Source organism: Rhinopithecus bieti, unplaced genomic scaffold, assembly GCF_001698545.2.
Source record: "Rhinopithecus bieti isolate Rb0 unplaced genomic scaffold, ASM169854v2 scaffold_54056, whole genome shotgun sequence".
In the NCBI taxonomy this organism is placed as follows: Eukaryota; Metazoa; Chordata; class Mammalia; order Primates; family Cercopithecidae; genus Rhinopithecus; species Rhinopithecus bieti.
Window position 1 is genome coordinate 230,504 of NW_016821158.1, and position 15,948 is coordinate 246,451.

The 15,948-nt window shown below is 51.0% G+C and overlaps 1 protein-coding gene across 5 annotated transcripts in view; it reads left to right on the plus strand.

Annotated features, from left to right (window-relative positions):
* The window catches only part of ANKFY1 (ankyrin repeat and FYVE domain containing 1), a 97,702-nt gene extending 82,705 nt beyond the window's left edge, over positions 1 to 14,997 (plus strand). For 3 of the 5 annotated variants that reach the window (XM_017860190.1, XM_017860194.1, XM_017860192.1), the window contains 9 exons: positions 910 to 1,066; positions 1,727 to 1,927; positions 4,010 to 4,186; positions 6,982 to 7,129; positions 7,580 to 7,670; positions 8,485 to 8,609; positions 10,391 to 10,537; positions 11,955 to 12,045; positions 13,259 to 14,997. In XM_017860190.1, coding sequence (XP_017715679.1) covers positions 910 to 1,066; positions 1,727 to 1,927; positions 4,010 to 4,186; positions 6,982 to 7,129; positions 7,580 to 7,670; positions 8,485 to 8,609; positions 10,391 to 10,537; positions 11,955 to 12,045; positions 13,259 to 13,391 — 1,270 coding nt within the window. In that variant the 3' untranslated portion in view covers positions 13,392 to 14,997. The remainder of the gene's footprint in view (positions 1 to 909; positions 1,067 to 1,726; positions 1,928 to 4,009; positions 4,187 to 6,981; positions 7,130 to 7,579; positions 7,671 to 8,484; positions 8,610 to 10,390; positions 10,538 to 11,954; positions 12,046 to 13,258) is intronic. The other 2 variants (XR_001882985.1, XM_017860191.1) reach the window with 2 other exon arrangements.
* Positions 14,998 to 15,948: the final 951 nt, after the last annotated feature.

The following is a 15,948-nucleotide window of genomic DNA, read 5'->3' on the forward strand; positions in this document are numbered from 1 at the left end:
TTCAAACTTTATGGTTTTCTTTTTTTTTTTTTTTTTTTTTTGAGACAAGAGTCTCGCGTTGTCACCCAGGCTGGAGTGCAGTGGCGCCATCTTGGGTACTGCACACTCCGCCTCCCAGGTTCACGCCATTCTCCTGCCTCAGCGCTGGGACTACAGGCGCCTGCCACCAGCCTGGCTAATTTTTTTTTAATATTTTTAGTAGAGACGGGGTTTCACTGTGTTAGCCAGGATGGTCTGAATCTCCTGACCTCGTGATCCACCTGCCTCAGCTTCCCAAAGTATTGGGATTACAGGCGTGAGCCACCACGCCTGGCTCAAACTTTATGGTTTTCAAACTTTCTTTTTGTATTTTCTATTTTTACTTTTGAGATGGAGTCCCGCTCTGTTACCCAGGCTGGAGTACAGTGGCGCAATCTCAGTTCACTGCCACCTCCGCCTCCTGGGTTCAAGTAATTCTCCTGCCTCAGCTTCCTGCATAGCTGGGATGACAGGCGTGCACCACCACGCCTGGCTAATTTTTATGTTTTTAGTAGAGAGGGGGTTTCGTCATGTTGGCCAGGCTGGACGTGAACTCCTGACCTGAGTTGATCCACCCGCCTCGGCCTCCCAAAGTGTGGGATTAGAGGCATGAGCCACTGCATCCAGCTTGTTCTCAGACTTTAAATGTATGCATATCCCCCTAGGGAGTTTCTAACAATTCTGATGCCCGGGCTGCCCACCCCCAAGACCAGTCACAGAAGAATCTATGGGAGTGGAACCCCGACTCTGGTATTTGAGGCCGGGGCCTAAGGACAGCAGACCTGGCCACAGCAGGCACTGTTGGGTTGGATGAGGCTCTACATTTGTGGTCAGCATGCCTGTAGGCCGGGTCCAAGCGCGGCGTTTTTTACATTTCCCCATTCCCTTCAGTGGCTGTGACGTGAATAGTCCCAGACAACCAGGCACTAACGGAGAAGGAGAGGAAGAGGCTAGAGATGGGCAGACCCCTTTGCATTTGGCAGCCTCTTGGGGGCTGGAAGAGACGGTACAGTGTCTTCTGGAGTTTGGTGCCAACGTGAATGCACAGGTATGTCGTTTCTGTTTTCCAGGGAGATAGATGTAGCTCCAGCATGAGGGAAACCTCCTCCTATGGCAAAGGACCTTGCACAGTCCCCAGTTCCAGGCGCTGCTTCTTCATGAACACACGGCCTCCCTTGCAATGTTCATGATTTCAGGCTGACTGTGCTTCTCTGTGCCTTTGTCCTTACTACAGCAGGAGGAAGATTTGTTTCAGCCCTTTCTCTTTGCCTCCTGTTCCCCCGTAGTTACAGATTTCCACTGAGAGTTTAGTCCCAAATTGCATATTGTATTTAGGAAAACATCCTGGTAGCTCAGTTGAGCACCCCGAGTCACACCCTTTGATGCTTTTCAACATTCGAGCCTGTGCAGATTGATATCCAAGGCCCTGTAGCCGGATAAGGAGTGGTGGCTTAGAGCGGAGACTCGCTGCAGATCTGAAACACGTGTGTGCCGGGTCCACGGTCACCACTGGGTCGCCGGAACGTGGTGTAACAGGAAGTGACTTTCAGTCATTTCTCTTTGGCCTCTTTAAACGCTGAGTCAAACACAGGGTGGGAGTATTGATCGAGTCTCCTAACTGAAATTTGATTTAAAAGTTATACCCCTTCATATTTTTCCTGAGTTTTATCTTGCAATTGAACATTAAATTCTGTGCCTTGTTCCATAGGATGCAGAAGGAAGAACCCCCATCCACGTGGCCATCAGCAGCCAGCATGGCGTCATCATTCAGCTGTTGGTTTCTCACCCCGATATCCATTTGAACGTACGAGACAGACAAGGGCTGACCCCGTTTGCCTGTGCCATGACTTTCAAGAACAACAAGTCAGCTGAGGCCATCCTCAAACGAGAGTCCGGGGCTGCTGAGCAGGTGAGTGAGGAACACCCAGCATTCTCCACGTTGTCCCTGGGCACCGCGGAACCTGGAGACTCACAGATGTTACCAACTAAACATGGCTCTTCCTGGAAAGGACTTTGGTTGGAAATTGTCCTCCCTGTCCTAGAATGTGGCTGCTGAGATGTCCCATCAGTGCAGGAGAAGATCTGGCTCCTCTGCCTGTATGTCAGCGCCTGACAATGCCAGGTGGAGACGGAAGCGGAGGCAGTGGGCTGCATCGTAGGAAGTCTGTGGCATGTATAGCTGAGCTCATTCTTTGCTTTTGCTAGGTTGGTTAACTGTCCTAGTAAGGAGTGTCTTTTAAGGAGCTTGCATTGTGATGTTGGGGCAACTTCCTGAGTGTTTTGGAGGAGTTCAGTTACTCAGCAGGCTCAGCTGTCCTTGTCCTTTGTGGTTCTTTCCCAGCTGCTAAATCTGGATAGTGAACTGTTGATCTGCAGCCACCAACTGGGTGGGAAATGGCAGTAACAACTGGTCTGAGTAGGAGTGGGGATGGGTTTGTCAGGCCAGTCCTGCGGGAACCTGACTCTCCAGCCAGCACCTAGAATACTGGCAGCATTTAGAAATAGCCATTCATGGCCGGGCGCGGTGGCTCAAGCCTGTAATCCCAGCACTTCCCAGCAGCTTTGGAGGCAGAGACAGGCGGATCACGAGGTAAGGAGATTGAGACCATCCTGGCTAATACGGTGAATACCCGTCTCCTACTAAAAAATAAGCAAAAAACTAGCCGGGCGAAGGTGGCGGGCGCCTGTAGTCGCCAGCTACTTGGGAGGCTGAGGGCAGGAGAATGGCGGAAACCCGGGAGGCGGAGCTTGCAGTGAGGCTTGAGATCTGGCGGCACTGGCACTCGCAGCCTGGGCGACAGAGCGAGACTCCGTCTCAAAAAAAAAAAAAAAAAAAAAAAAAAAAAAAAGAAATAGCCATTCATGAAGGGGAGATGCAAACTTGGGACCCGGATGAAGTGAAACCCTCACGTGGGTGGAGATGATTGCTTGGTGTCTTAGGCTTCTGTACGCCACCTGTCTGCAGCATTGTCACAAGTGTGACTGGATTGTGTAGGTGGGGACCTCACATTTTCTCAGGTGGTGTGAAATGGCCTCTCCTGTTTCTTCTCTCCAGTGTGAAACTGGACTGTTGATCACAGCACTTTGCAGATCCACTGCTTACGGGACTGGCATGTGCTGTGGCTGTGTGGGCCTGTGAAGCGGTGTGCCGTGTGTGCAGCACTGGGGTCTTGCTCACTGCCGCCTCCACACGCATGCTAAGACAGCTCTGGGAACTCCAGTCTACGAAGTGGTTTGATTTCGTTGAGCTCTCTTGGCTTTCCTTCAGTGGAGTAAAGCCTGTGACTTGCTGTTGGCTCCCTCCCGCATTGTGTATAGTCTTGTAGCTCAGTAAAAGAGGAAACTGTCTCCACATTTCTGAAGCCGTTGTTTGACTGCTCGGGTCAGGCTGGCAGTGCAGCTGGGGCATTAGGATGCTGGGTGCTTGTTTTAGCCAAAGCAAAGAGACTTCCAAGGCTTGTCTCCATCTCTGCCTCTCCGTGAGTATCCTGATATCTTGGTGCTTTCATTTCCCTATCCTTCAGATTGTCTTTTCTTGGTTTTCCACATCCAGTTCCTACTACAGGAGGCTGCCAGGGCAGCGTGTGTTACTGCAGCAGCTCCCTTCACCTGACCGTGTGGGTGCGGCTATGCACACCTGGCTCTGTGGCTCCCTTCCCCTGACCGTGTGGGTGTGGCTGTGCACACCTGGTTCTGTGGCTCCCTTCCCCTGACCGTGTGGGTGCGGCTGTGCACACCTGGTTCTGTGGCTCCCTTCCCCTGACCGTGTGGGTGCGGCTATGCACATCTGGTTCTGTGCACAGATGTGTAGAGCGGGTCTGTGCGTGGGGTTGGGGGATGGCGTTTCGTGTTCATTCTTGGGAGGGGGTTTCCTAAGACTGAGGGAAGGTCTCCATCATGACCTCTCCAGTGGTCAGTTTAGCTTGCAGATGAAGCTCAGGAGGTACTCTTAAAAGGGAACTAATCTTTTGCTTTGCACTTGTTGCTGTAGGTGGATAACAAGGGCCGGAATTTCCTTCATGTGGCAGTTCAGAATTCTGATATTGAAAGTGTGCTGTTCTTGATAAGTGTCCACGCTAATGTAAATTCAAGAGTCCAGGATGCCTCCAAGTTGACCCCCCTGCACCTCGCTGTCCAAGCAGGCTCAGAAATGATTGTCCGCAATTTGGTAAGTGATACAGAAATACTGCGTGTAATAATACGTTGTCAAAGCAGAGTGTAGAGCTTGTGCGGAATCTCATCACAGGTGCTTTGCCCGGTGTTGTGAAAGGCCAGTGTGAATCTGGGGAGTGAGGCCGGTGCACTCAGGAAGATGGTGTCAAGGGCTGCGTGTCCTGAGCGCCTGTTGGGCTACGTGGGCTGCCAGATGCTACATGGGGCCCTGCAAGAAAGCAGGGTTTCGACGGCAGAGGCAGGACGGGAGCGCAGAGGAAGCGGAGACCTGCTTCTGTTCTCTGTCAGGCATTCAACTGGGACTTTAAAGTGAGCTCTCTCTTAATTTTCAAAACCACAGAAGGGTATAAGAAATGTTTTACATTTTACGAAGGAGAAAATTTAGGCCGAGAAAGAATTTTACCCCCTAAGGCTATCTAAGCTAGTAGTGTTGGATTTTAGCCTTGGCACTGGACTCCAAAGCCTGCTTTTTCCAGTATAACATAATACCACCCAGGCAGGGAAGGGTCTCAGCAAAGATGCGGAGATCCGGAAGTGCATGTGGTGTGTTTTATGTAGGAAAATTTGGTAGAAGTTGTAGGAGAGTTGAAAGAGCTGTGGTTAGAGAGGCAGGCAGAAAACAGTACGTGGGTGTCACATTTCAGACCGAGAACTGTGAGCAGCCAGTATGTTTTAGCAGCGGAGAAACCACTGTAAGTGTCTGAGCTGAGAGAACAAGGCCAGAGCTGAGCCAGGGCCTCCCCATCTGGTCTGCTCCTTAGAGCCGGCTGTCGCTGGTCCCTCCCTCAGCCCTTGACGCATGCCGCGGAACTGGCCGCCAGGGCACCTGAGCAGCCTTTGCTGCCTTGGTGTAACAGTTTCTGAAGAGTACTTTTTAGAGAAGCCTTGTGACTTGATTGTGTTTGAGCTGAGGCAGCATTTGAAGGAGGCGCCTTGAGAGTGAGACACACAGGTGTAGGGGGGCTCACCGGTTACTAGACCGTGGGGAGGATGTGGCAGTGAGTGTGAACTGAGGAATGAGGAGAGGTGGATCCGATGATGCCGGGAACAGACTGGATGTGGGAGAAGCAGCCAAGGAGGCGGAGCTGGGTCCCAAAGTCGTAGGGAATCAGCCTCGTGATCATCAGTCTTTATGCCTCTGTAGGGCGGAAGGTGGTCTACTGTCCCTGACCAAGGTTCCTGCCTTCCTGGGGCCCAGCATGACAGATGATAGGAGCGCCCAGAAACACTAGAAACAGCGGGTTTTCCAGTGTCCACGTGCTCCTTTCTCTTTGAATTGATGCTGCATCCTGTTTGAACCTGTTATACTGAAACCCCTTCCCTACCTCTCTCCTCCCAGTTAACTAGCTGTGGGGCCAGTGATGATCCCTAACATAGCACCAGGGCCCACGAATATGCGTCTGTGAGATGGCCTGTATGGAGAGTCCCATATCCACTCATATGTCTTACCCATCAGTGATGAGACTGGGCGCCCAGAGTTCTGGGGAGGCTGGGATTTAGAAGTCAGGGTCCTAACAGAGCAGCTAACCAGCGCCTAGATTTTCCCAGAGGCAGTGCCTGTGCACGCGGAGGAACCAGGGGTGGCCTTTCACCTCAGGAGTGGCAAATTGGGTTCTGACTACAGACCACAGCAACTGTTTTTTAAACTTTGTCAGAAAGAGGATGATGAACTTCAAATACTAAATGCATAGGGCATCATGTAAAGGTCCCACCTGCTGTTTTGATTCTGTAATTCTTTGTGTCCCCTCCTTTTTTTTTTCTTTTTGAGACGGAGTCTCTCTCTGTCGCCCAGGCTGGAGTGCAGTGGCCGGATCTCAGCTCACTGCAAGCTCCGCCTCCCGGGTTGATGCCATTCTCCTGCCTCAGCCTCCCGAGTAGCTGGGACTACAGGCGCCCGCCACTTCGCCCGGCTAGTTTTCGTATTTTTTAGTAGACACGGGGTTTCACCGTGTTAGCCAGGATGGTCTCGATCTCCTGACCTTGTGATCCGCCCGTCTCGGCCTCCCAAAGTGCTGGGATTACAGGCTTGAGCCACCGTGCCCGGCCTAGCTCAGGCTTTGAAGGCTGCAATGAGCTATGATGGTACCACTGCACTCCAGCCTGGGTGACACAGCAAGTTGCTGTCTCAAGAAATAATAAATAGAAAACAGTAGTGAACTAGTACCTACTCAGTGTGCAAAACTCAGAGCATGTAAGGAGATGAAACCGAGTGTCTCCCTTTGACTCCAGCTCTTCCGAGTATGGCGTTTATGCTTTGAAACACCTCCCAGGTGCCTGTGTGCATGCATGCTTGTGTGTACACAGAGCGCTGCCTTCCCCAGATGGAATCGGACTATCTTCTAAATTGCAAGGCTTTTTAAACATACTTGTTATCCACATCTTTCCATGTTAATCGATAAATATTTATCATCTTACTCTATTGTTTGTATCTATTACAATTTTTACAACCAAACCCCTTTGCCATCAGGCTTTCCTATTACAAGCAGTAGACACCCTTATATAGTACAGTGAACATCACTGTAGTCTTACACAGTTTTTGTATACGAAAGCCTTAGAAGTGGCGTTTCTGTATTCCAGGGAATGGCTGGTTAACATTTTGATAGGTAATTGCCAGTCTGCCCTTGGCACAGGTTTTGCTGGTTTCTGTGTGAAGCCCTTATGCTCCCAGCTCTGTCAGCAGGGCAGGCCATCAGCCTCTGTGGGTGTCAGAAGACAAGCAGACTTGGCCCCCACAAGAGGGATCTTGATTGTGGCAGAGAGACTGACTGTTCGTGTAATGAATTTCAACAGCTTCTTGCAGGAGCCAAAGTGAATGAATTAACCAAGCATCGCCAGACTGCCCTTCATCTTGCTGCCCAGCAGGACCTGCCCACCATCTGCTCAGTCCTCCTAGAGAATGGCGTGGACTTTGCTGCCGTGGATGAGAATGGAAACAATGGTAACTCCCAGTCATTCCTTAGTGGCTTGAACTATCCCTCCATTCTAGGGGTGGGGGTGCAGTGCACCCTTGGGTCTGCTCCCCCTGGGAAGGTTGGCTTTTATAGGAGAAAGCTGTGACAGGAAGTGCTCTGGGTAGGGCATCCAGCCAGGCCTTGGGCAGCCTCCTCATCTGAGCAGGAGCCCTGGAAGCCTGCACTGCCTCCTTGGGAAACTATTAAATCTCACCTTTGGGTAACTGCTGAAGCAGAAAGCACAGCACAGAGCAGGCATGAGATTGCATTTGTGACGCATCCTTGAGGGTGATGAAGACCAGAAAGGGTGGCTCTGTGCGTGGCCGGTCGCTGCTGTGGCCAGGTCCCATTTACAGAGAGGTCTGTGCGGGTGAGGGGAGTGGGGAGTTTTCTGCCTGTGCTTCTGGGCTTGCACAGTAAGAGGATTTACTTCCCAGCTCTTCATCTTGCTGTCATGCACGGCCGGCTCAACAACATCCGGGTTCTCCTGACAGAGTGCACAGTGGACGCCGAAGCCTTTAATCTGAGGTGAGTGCACGGGGCCCACGGCGCCTGCTGCTCAGAGCTGCTGGTTGCTGGTGCCTCCCATCAGCCCCAGGGAGGGGCTGCAAAATTGGCCACTAGGGCCCCTCACCAGCTTCGGGTACTTTATTTTGGTACTTTTGGTACTGCTATTTTGTTTTAATAAAAAATGCTTCTTAAAAAAACTTTTGGCTGGGTGCGGTGACTCATGCCTGTAATCCCAGCACTTTGGGAGGCCAAGGCGGGCAGATCGCGAGGTCAGGAGATCGAGACCATCCTGGCTAACACAGTGAAACCCTGTCTCTACCGAAAGTACAAAAAATTAGCCGGGCGCGGTGGCGGTCGCCTGTAGTCCCAGCTACTCCGGAGGCTGAGGCAGGAGCATGGCGTGAACCCAGGAGGCGGAGCTTGCAGTGAGCCGAGATCGCGCCACTTCACTCCAGCCTGGGCGACAGAGTGAGACTCCGTCTCAAAAAAAAAAAAAATTTTGTTATGCATGCACTTAGGTTACAGTAAAATACAAAATAAGAAAAAGAAAAACTTTCTAGAACCTACTTTTCCCTACCTGTTTTTCGGGTAAGGAAAAGTAACCGCATGAAACAAAACCAGGCCTTCCCACATAGGCCTGCCTCCTCGTTTGATAGTGGGAAGAATAACCCTCATCTTATCGTATGATTTTCAGAGTTCAATGTAAGGAACCCAGTAAACTCAGCATGTCTTGTAGATGTATCCACCGCCACAGAGTTCAGAAAATTCTACTTATTTTGTGTGTGATGGCCAAGGCAGATACATTCCTAACTTTTCCAACTTGTTGTATCAGAGGCCAGTCACCACTGCACATTTTGGGACAATATGGCAAGGAGAACGCGGCGGCCATCTTTGACCTCTTCTTAGAATGCATGCCGGAGTATCCTCTGGACAAGCCAGACGCAGACGGCAGCACGGGTATGTAGCAAGGCCGCACCCTGCTTCCTGGAAAAGCAGGAGCCCAGGCACACATCGTTATCTGAGAGCATTCAGCTCGCAGAACAGTTCTGTTGGGCCCTCTGAGTGTGAGTCACTGAGCCCTGTCGTGGAGTCTGGGGTGTCTGGTTTTAGTCACCGTCACATCTCAGGGAGTCTGGGGTGTCTGGTTTTAGTCACTGTCACATCTCGGAGTCTGGGGAGTCTGATTTTAGACACTGTCACATCTCAAGTGCATCGAGCGCTCTGAAACCATCCATACCCTTCTCCAAACAGGCCTGCCCACCTGTTTTTGTTTCCCTCATTTGCCTTTTGTCCAGTCAAATAGGGCCCTACCCAAGCTCCCAAATTCTAGCAGAGAAAGAAAGTATAAGCATCTCACAGGATCTTCAAAAGGAAGAGATGCCCTCGAGTATGTGTTGGCATGCTTTGAGCAAGTGGCAGACTGCCCAGAAACACAGGGTGCCTTCTTATGCAGAGGCTCCAGGCCTCTCCCGGCTGCTCTGGGTCCCCGTGGTCACTGGTCATCCGTGTGTCCTAGCTTTTCTGATGATTCTTGCGTTCGTTTTCTTGCCAAGGACTCGCGGCAGCCCCATAAGGGAAGCAGTGCATATAGGTGTATCCCTGTTTTTCGGGTAAGGAAAAGTAACCCCATGAAACAAAACCAGATCTCATCCCAGCCCACAGCCCTCCGCGCAGCTATGTGGCTGCTGCATTCCCATTCATTCACCCATTCTAGAGAGAGCCTCTGTGGTCTTGGCAGAAAAGGAGTCACCGTGGGGTTGTCTGAACCTTAACATGGGACCGCATCTTTTCTCACCATTTTCTCTTGGTCTTGAGAGGAGCTGGTGGCCTTGCTACGTGAGCATTGTTGTTTAAGCTTCAGAGGAGTCAGGCCCTGGGAGTGGAGTGAGCAGCACATACTCAGCACACCTTGCCCGGGAGCAGGTAAACAGGAACAGGCAGCAGGGAGAGGCTCCGTGTTGTCTAGGCCCCCGGTTTACAGAGACCTGGGTGCAGATGCCTAGCCCTGTCCTAGCCCTGTCACATTCTAGCAAGGTGACCGGGTGCATCCTTCCTCATAGGCCTGCTTCCTCATTTGACAGTGGGAAGAATAACCCTCATGTTATTGTATAATTTTCAGAGTCGAACCTAAGGAACCCAGTAAACCCACCGTCTGGGAAAGGGCAGCAAAGGGGAGCCGCAGTGAGCTGTAATTGTTTATAGGGAAGGCCAGCAGGTTGGCCTGGCCAGAGTCTGGGTTCTCACGGGCTCCACGGGGTGGAAGAACTTTCTGGAACATGTTCTGAATACTGATTTTTCTTCTCCATGTGTACACAACTCATAGGTTTAGATTTAGTTACATTGGGTGAAAAGAGCTTTGTCCTTTGTGGAGAAACCAGTGTTTCAGGCCAGAGGAAGGCACCTGAGACCACAGTAATGACTCCCTCCGCGGTGAACCCCTCACCACCTGCACGACCTTAGCTCTCTTGCAGCCCAAGCTCCACGTGGGAAAGACTGCGTCTCGGAAACCGCAGCTGCTCTAGACTTCTTTGGCTCGTGGCCACATCCTTTATTGGAAGATGCTACAGGTTGTCCACAGAGGTCTCTCCAGAGCCTCGGGGCCCCTGTGTGTCTGTGGGGACTCCGTGAACAGATGTCCTGCCAGCAGTCTGTTCTGCCCTCGGCTCTCTTCCACCCTCCGTGTATGGGTGCGGCTGGGCCGGGTGGGAAGGAGCCCTGTGCGTGCTTTTGTTTTCCAGTGCTGCTCTTGGCATACATGAAAGGGAATGCCAACTTGTGCCGCGCCATCGTCCGGTCGGGGGCTCGCCTCGGGGTGAATAACAACCAGGGAGTCAACATTTTCAACTACCAGGTCGCCACCAAGCAACTTCTGTTTAGACTTTTAGGTGAGTGGCCTGCTTTCTGCTCTTACAGTGCAAGCAGCGTCTCAGTGTTACTATCGCGGTGTATTGTGTTGGCGATCTTTCAATCTCACGGTGCCTTAATAGCGGCACTGCTCGTTTCCAGGCAGTAGCTGCGACTGTCTCTGAATAAGTGAAGAACTTGTGAGCAGTGTTGGGAAGGTCACTGTGAACAGTCTTTTCACAGCACTCTCCCTTGTTCCCTTCCCACATCCCACAACCTTCTGGAAACGCCCCGCAGGCCACCTTCCTGTGTCTCCTGGCCGCTTACCTGCACACCTGTCCTCTTGAGACTGAGTCAGACCCTCTAGAACCTTCAGGATGGCCCACGGCTCCAGCCCCTGTCAGCTCTCCCTCCCCTGTGTCCCTTTCGTTTGAAGCCGTGCGTCCCTCTTGATTTCATATTTGTGAATCTTTCCTCTTCCCTGCTGAGGTGACAGAATCAGAATGCCTCGAGTGCCTGTGCTGTGTCATCACCCACAGTGGGGAGAGACAGGCAGGAAAACAAGCTCAGACACCCCTGGTAGCCATGTGATGGCGACGCACAGGACCTGCCCAGGGGGCACAGCTGGTCTTTGGCAGAGCTAGGTTGAAGGGCAGCGTTTGTGACACCTGGTCCGCTGCCACTTCCCTCTGCCACGCACTTAGCCTTTTAAAAGCTCAGCTCTGGTGCCCAGCACAGGGCCGGCGACACACACACATCCCAGTACTCAGAAGGAACTGACAGATTCACATGCTGCTCCCTCCCCGTGAGCTCAGTGGACCTCTCTGTGTAGAGTGGTCAGTGCCTGGCATAGAGTGAGAGTTCAGCCAGTAAATCCAAGTGATGGTCATTCCTGTCTGCACTGGTAACTCCTAACCTAGATGTGAAAACTTGGTTCTTTCTCGTAGGTTGCTCTGCCCGTAGCCCCACTGCAGACTCAGGCACTCTCTCCAGAAGCCTGGAAATCACCTATGTCTTCTGCCTGCTCCCTCTCACGTCCCACACTTGTGTTCAGTCATTAAGTCTTACAGATTCTGCCGCCTCAATTTCTCTTGTCTTAGTCCCATCCTCTGTTCCCCTGGCCAGTTTTTCTAGCTATGTGGTTTCTGTTCCCTCCCTACCGTGCCTTCTGTCCCAGTCATCCCTGACTACGTGTTTCCCCCACAGACATCATCGCTGGTTCACCTCGTTGACCACTGTTTCCTTCTCCCCAAGTCTCCCGGGCAAGGGCTGATCCTTCAGTCTCCTCCGGGAAGCTGGCCCTGAGCCACTTAGAACCTGTTGCTCCTTCGTCACCTATGTCATGTGGCAGTGGATGGCCGCACTTACTGGTCTGTTTCCCTGCTCCCTCTAAGCCCTGGGGCTTGCCTGGCGCAGTTGCTGTTTGACGGGACTAGTCCTCTCCCCTTTGTGTTACAGATATGCTGTCCAAGGAGCCTCCATGGTGCGACGGCTCCTACTGCTATGAGTGCACTGCCAAGTTTGGAGTCACAACTCGCAAACATCACTGGTAAGACCCCAGCGTCACTGTCAAAGGAGTGAGGGGACTTCCGCTGACGTCATTGCTTCCCCCTTCTCCAGGATAGGCCATGAACTTGCCTGGGTCCTGCACATTCATGGGCAAAACTTGACCAAATGGAGGGATGAGATGAGCACACCCAAGGATCTTACTGAGGAAGAGAGATGTAGGGAAGGCAGGGAGCCTGCAGACTGGTGGCGTTCCTGCTAGAAGCTGAAGGTGCACAGTTCCCAGGCAGCCTGCCAGGCCTGTGCTGTCCTCCCTGACTTGCTGCCTGCAGCAAAGCTGAGATGAGCTACTGCCCTAATGGTGTGCCTCGGTATGGGGCGCTTTGCCGAGAACTAAGGAGCTGTTCCCATTATAATGAGATAGATAGGCCAGGTGCGGTGGCTCACTTTGGGAGGCAGAGGCGGGCGGATCACTTGAGGTCAGGGGTTTGAGACCAGCCGGCCAACATGGCAAAACCCCATCTCTACTAAAATACAAAATTAGCTGGGGTTGTGGCGGGCACCTGTAATCCCAGCTGCTTGGGAGGCTGAGGCAGGAGGTTGCAGTGAGCCGAGATCACGCCACTGCACTCCAGCGTGGGCGACAGAGTGAGACATCATCTCAAAAAAGAAAAAAGAGATAAAAAAGATAGTGCTGAGCTGCTCTCTTTTTGTTTTTGAGACAGTCTTGCTCTTTTACCCAGGCTGGAGTACAGTGGCATGAGCTCGGCTCACTGCAGTCTCCACTTTCCGAGTTCAAGCAATTCTCATTCCTCAGCCCTGAGTAGCTGGGATTCAGGCATGCGCCACCATGCCCGGCTAATTTTTGTATTTTCAGTAGAGACGGGGTTTCACCATGTTGGCCAGGCTGGTCTTGAAACTCCTGCCCTCAAGTGATGCGCCCGCCTCGGCCTCCCAAAGTGCTGGGATTACAGGCATGAGCCACCACGCCCGGCCCAAGCTGCTCTTGATCAAAAAAAAAAAAAAAAAAAAAGCCGCCTTCAGTATTGCTTTAATATAATGATTGACTAGAGTTTTGTTTTCATAGACTAAAACTTCTACATGAATTACGGTAACCTGGCTGGCAGTTGGCAGAGTTGCCAGAGTAGCATCGCGGACGCCTTGTCTGCCAGGCCCTGCTGCAGTTATCCTCACTTGCCAGGAAGCAGAGTCTGTCGTCAGGGCTCCTCTCATACTCCCTCTCTTTGCTTCCACAGTCGTCACTGCGGACGTCTTCTTTGCCATAAATGCTCGACCAAGGAGATTCCCATTATAAAGTTTGATCTGAACAAGCCTGTGCGAGTTTGCAACATTTGTTTTGATGTACTGACTCTGGGTGGGGTCTCTTAGTGAGCCCCCCGGAGGGCCCAGGCCACATCCTTGGTCACCTCCCCAGCAGCTGCTCTGCTCACCAGCCTGACCCCACCCAGAGCAGGAGCTGGCGTGTGTCTTCCTGCGGCAATAGACTGGAACAATTAAGGACCATGGTGTGATAGATCCCATTTCAAATGATTCCATATGATTGTCAGTGTGTGTGTCAGACTGTGATCGATTTCACTAGATGTCTCACTCATCAGACCAGGCCATTTGGCCTAAGTGGTAAATGTGATTAGGAATTAGCCCCCTCCCCATTCTGCTAGCAACATACAAGGACACTTGGAACACAGTTTTCCCTTCCAGTAGCTTGGTGTCCATCCCAGAGCATTGATGAAGTCTTCCCGCTGGGCTGGCTGAGGCAGAGCCTCACGGTGTAGGAAGCTGGCTAGTGAGCTGACTTTGCTCTAGGGTAAGTGGCTGTGGACGTTTCTGCACAGTGTTCTCATAAAGACAATAGGATCCTCTTGCCCTGAACTCTTTTTTTCTTTTAAGCTAAGCTGTATTTTAGTGAACTACCCCTTTTAAAAGGTGAAATCTTTCTTAACAGGGTTCAAAGATGAGAGCTGAAAACTCGTGGCCTTAACAACTGAAAGCTTTACAGTATTCACGCTACTGAGGTGTCAGGAGTGCAGCTGGGCCGCCTGGCGCCTCGTAGCAGCCGTCTCATTCTCTCGTCTTGCTGCGTCCTGTCTGTGGAGTCCTCAGTCACTCTGCCGCTGGAGAGTGCTGGAGGAAATGCACTTTTATTGTGCTGCACTTTTTATAGAGCTGCATTATTGGTGATCCCAGTTTAAAAATCCATATTCAGAAATACCCTCACGCATTCTTGCATCAGTGGTTCTAATGCTCAGCTGTGACTGGGCCTCCGCTCACACGGCCTCCCAGGAAAAACTCTACAGAGCATCTTTTAAAGCAAGAGATTCACACAGGCCGAGTGATGAGAGGTGGAGTCACTAAGGCTTCAGCCCCAAGGGCATTTCCAGCCTCAGGCCGGCAGGTCCTATGTCCTTGACACAAACGCTTCTTGCTGAAATCCTCCCTAGTGATGCTGCGAGTGCTGTTGGTCCCAGTTCTGTGTAGCTTGCCCTGCCCCATGAAGGGCCACCAGCCGAGGGCCCTGGCCACCTGTGTACCACCTTATTTTGGAAGTCTCTGGCTTGTGTGCTGGATGAGGCCGCCAGAACTTATTGGGCCGGCGTCGCTGCTAGTACATATATGAACCATGAGGTGTTAAACTTTTCTTTTGAAGGTTTGGCCAGTTTCTAAAAAATGCACATTTAAAGAGAAGCATCTACCACTGCTTTAAAACAGAACAACTCTGAGATGAACAATATGTGTTATACTCAGAGATTAACAATCTCAATCATACATACTGATTCTTCCAGACATTTAATAACCACTACATTTTTTTTGCATTAATGAAGTTTGAATATATGTGTAAAGGGACTAAATATTTTTGCAACAGCCTGTTTTTTGTTCATTCTTTTCTGGATAGTGTGTCCTCTGTGTTGCGGTAGATTTATACATTCTGTTGCCTAAATATGTGTGTGAAATGAACTGATAAACTGGAGTACTACTTTAAAAAAAAGCTTCTGTGATTTATAAGATATATATGCTTTCTATGTTAATATAAGCTTGTGCACAATGTTTAAAAGAAAACAATTAACTAGAAGCATTCCCGTCTCCCAGTCTGACATGTTTCATACAGAATTTTTTTTTTTTTTTATTTTTGTTTGTTAGAGACGGAGTCTCGCTCTGTCGCCCAGTGCTGGAGTGAGTGGCGCGATCTCCAGCCTCACTGCAAAGGCTCCCCGCCTCACCGGGTTCCCGCATTCTCCATGTCGCCATCCGAAGATAGCTGGGATACAGGTCCGCCACCACAATGTCGCCCAGGCTAAATTTTTTGTATTTTTTAGTAGAGACAGGGTATTCACCGTGTTAGCCAGGATGGTCTCGATCTCCTGACCTCGTGATCCGCCCACCTCGGCCTCCCAAAGTGCTGGGATTACAGGCTTGAGCCACCGCGCCCGGCCCATACAGAATTTTTAATAGAAAAACTCTGCTAGTCTTGGCAGACATTTGGCCATGTGAGGCATGTGGTCAGTTTCCATTTTCTGTTACCTGAAAAGGGCCATAAGGAAGCAGGCAGGGCTTAGGTAGCTTGGTTACCTGAGTTAGAAAGGAAGAGAATCATGGTTCGGGTATGAATTGAAGTGGTTGGCACATGGATACCTGTTCTTGAAAAGGAATGTGGGAGATGAGTCAAGGGTGAGGCCGATTGTTCTACCCATGCCCTGCCACACCAGTCTCAGTAACAGTCTCACCTGTCATTGCACTTAGAATCTGAAGATCATGTTTAAAATATGTTGATTTGAGCTTCTGTTTCTTAGCCTGAGTCCCAGGACAGCAGTAGTACTGACTAGCTATGGACTGGGAGAACCTTGAGTCCTGCTATCCATTGGCTGCAGGGTGCATTCATGTGGATATAGGAAAAGCCTCTTTCCACAGACTTAGGAAGTCCCCCAACCAC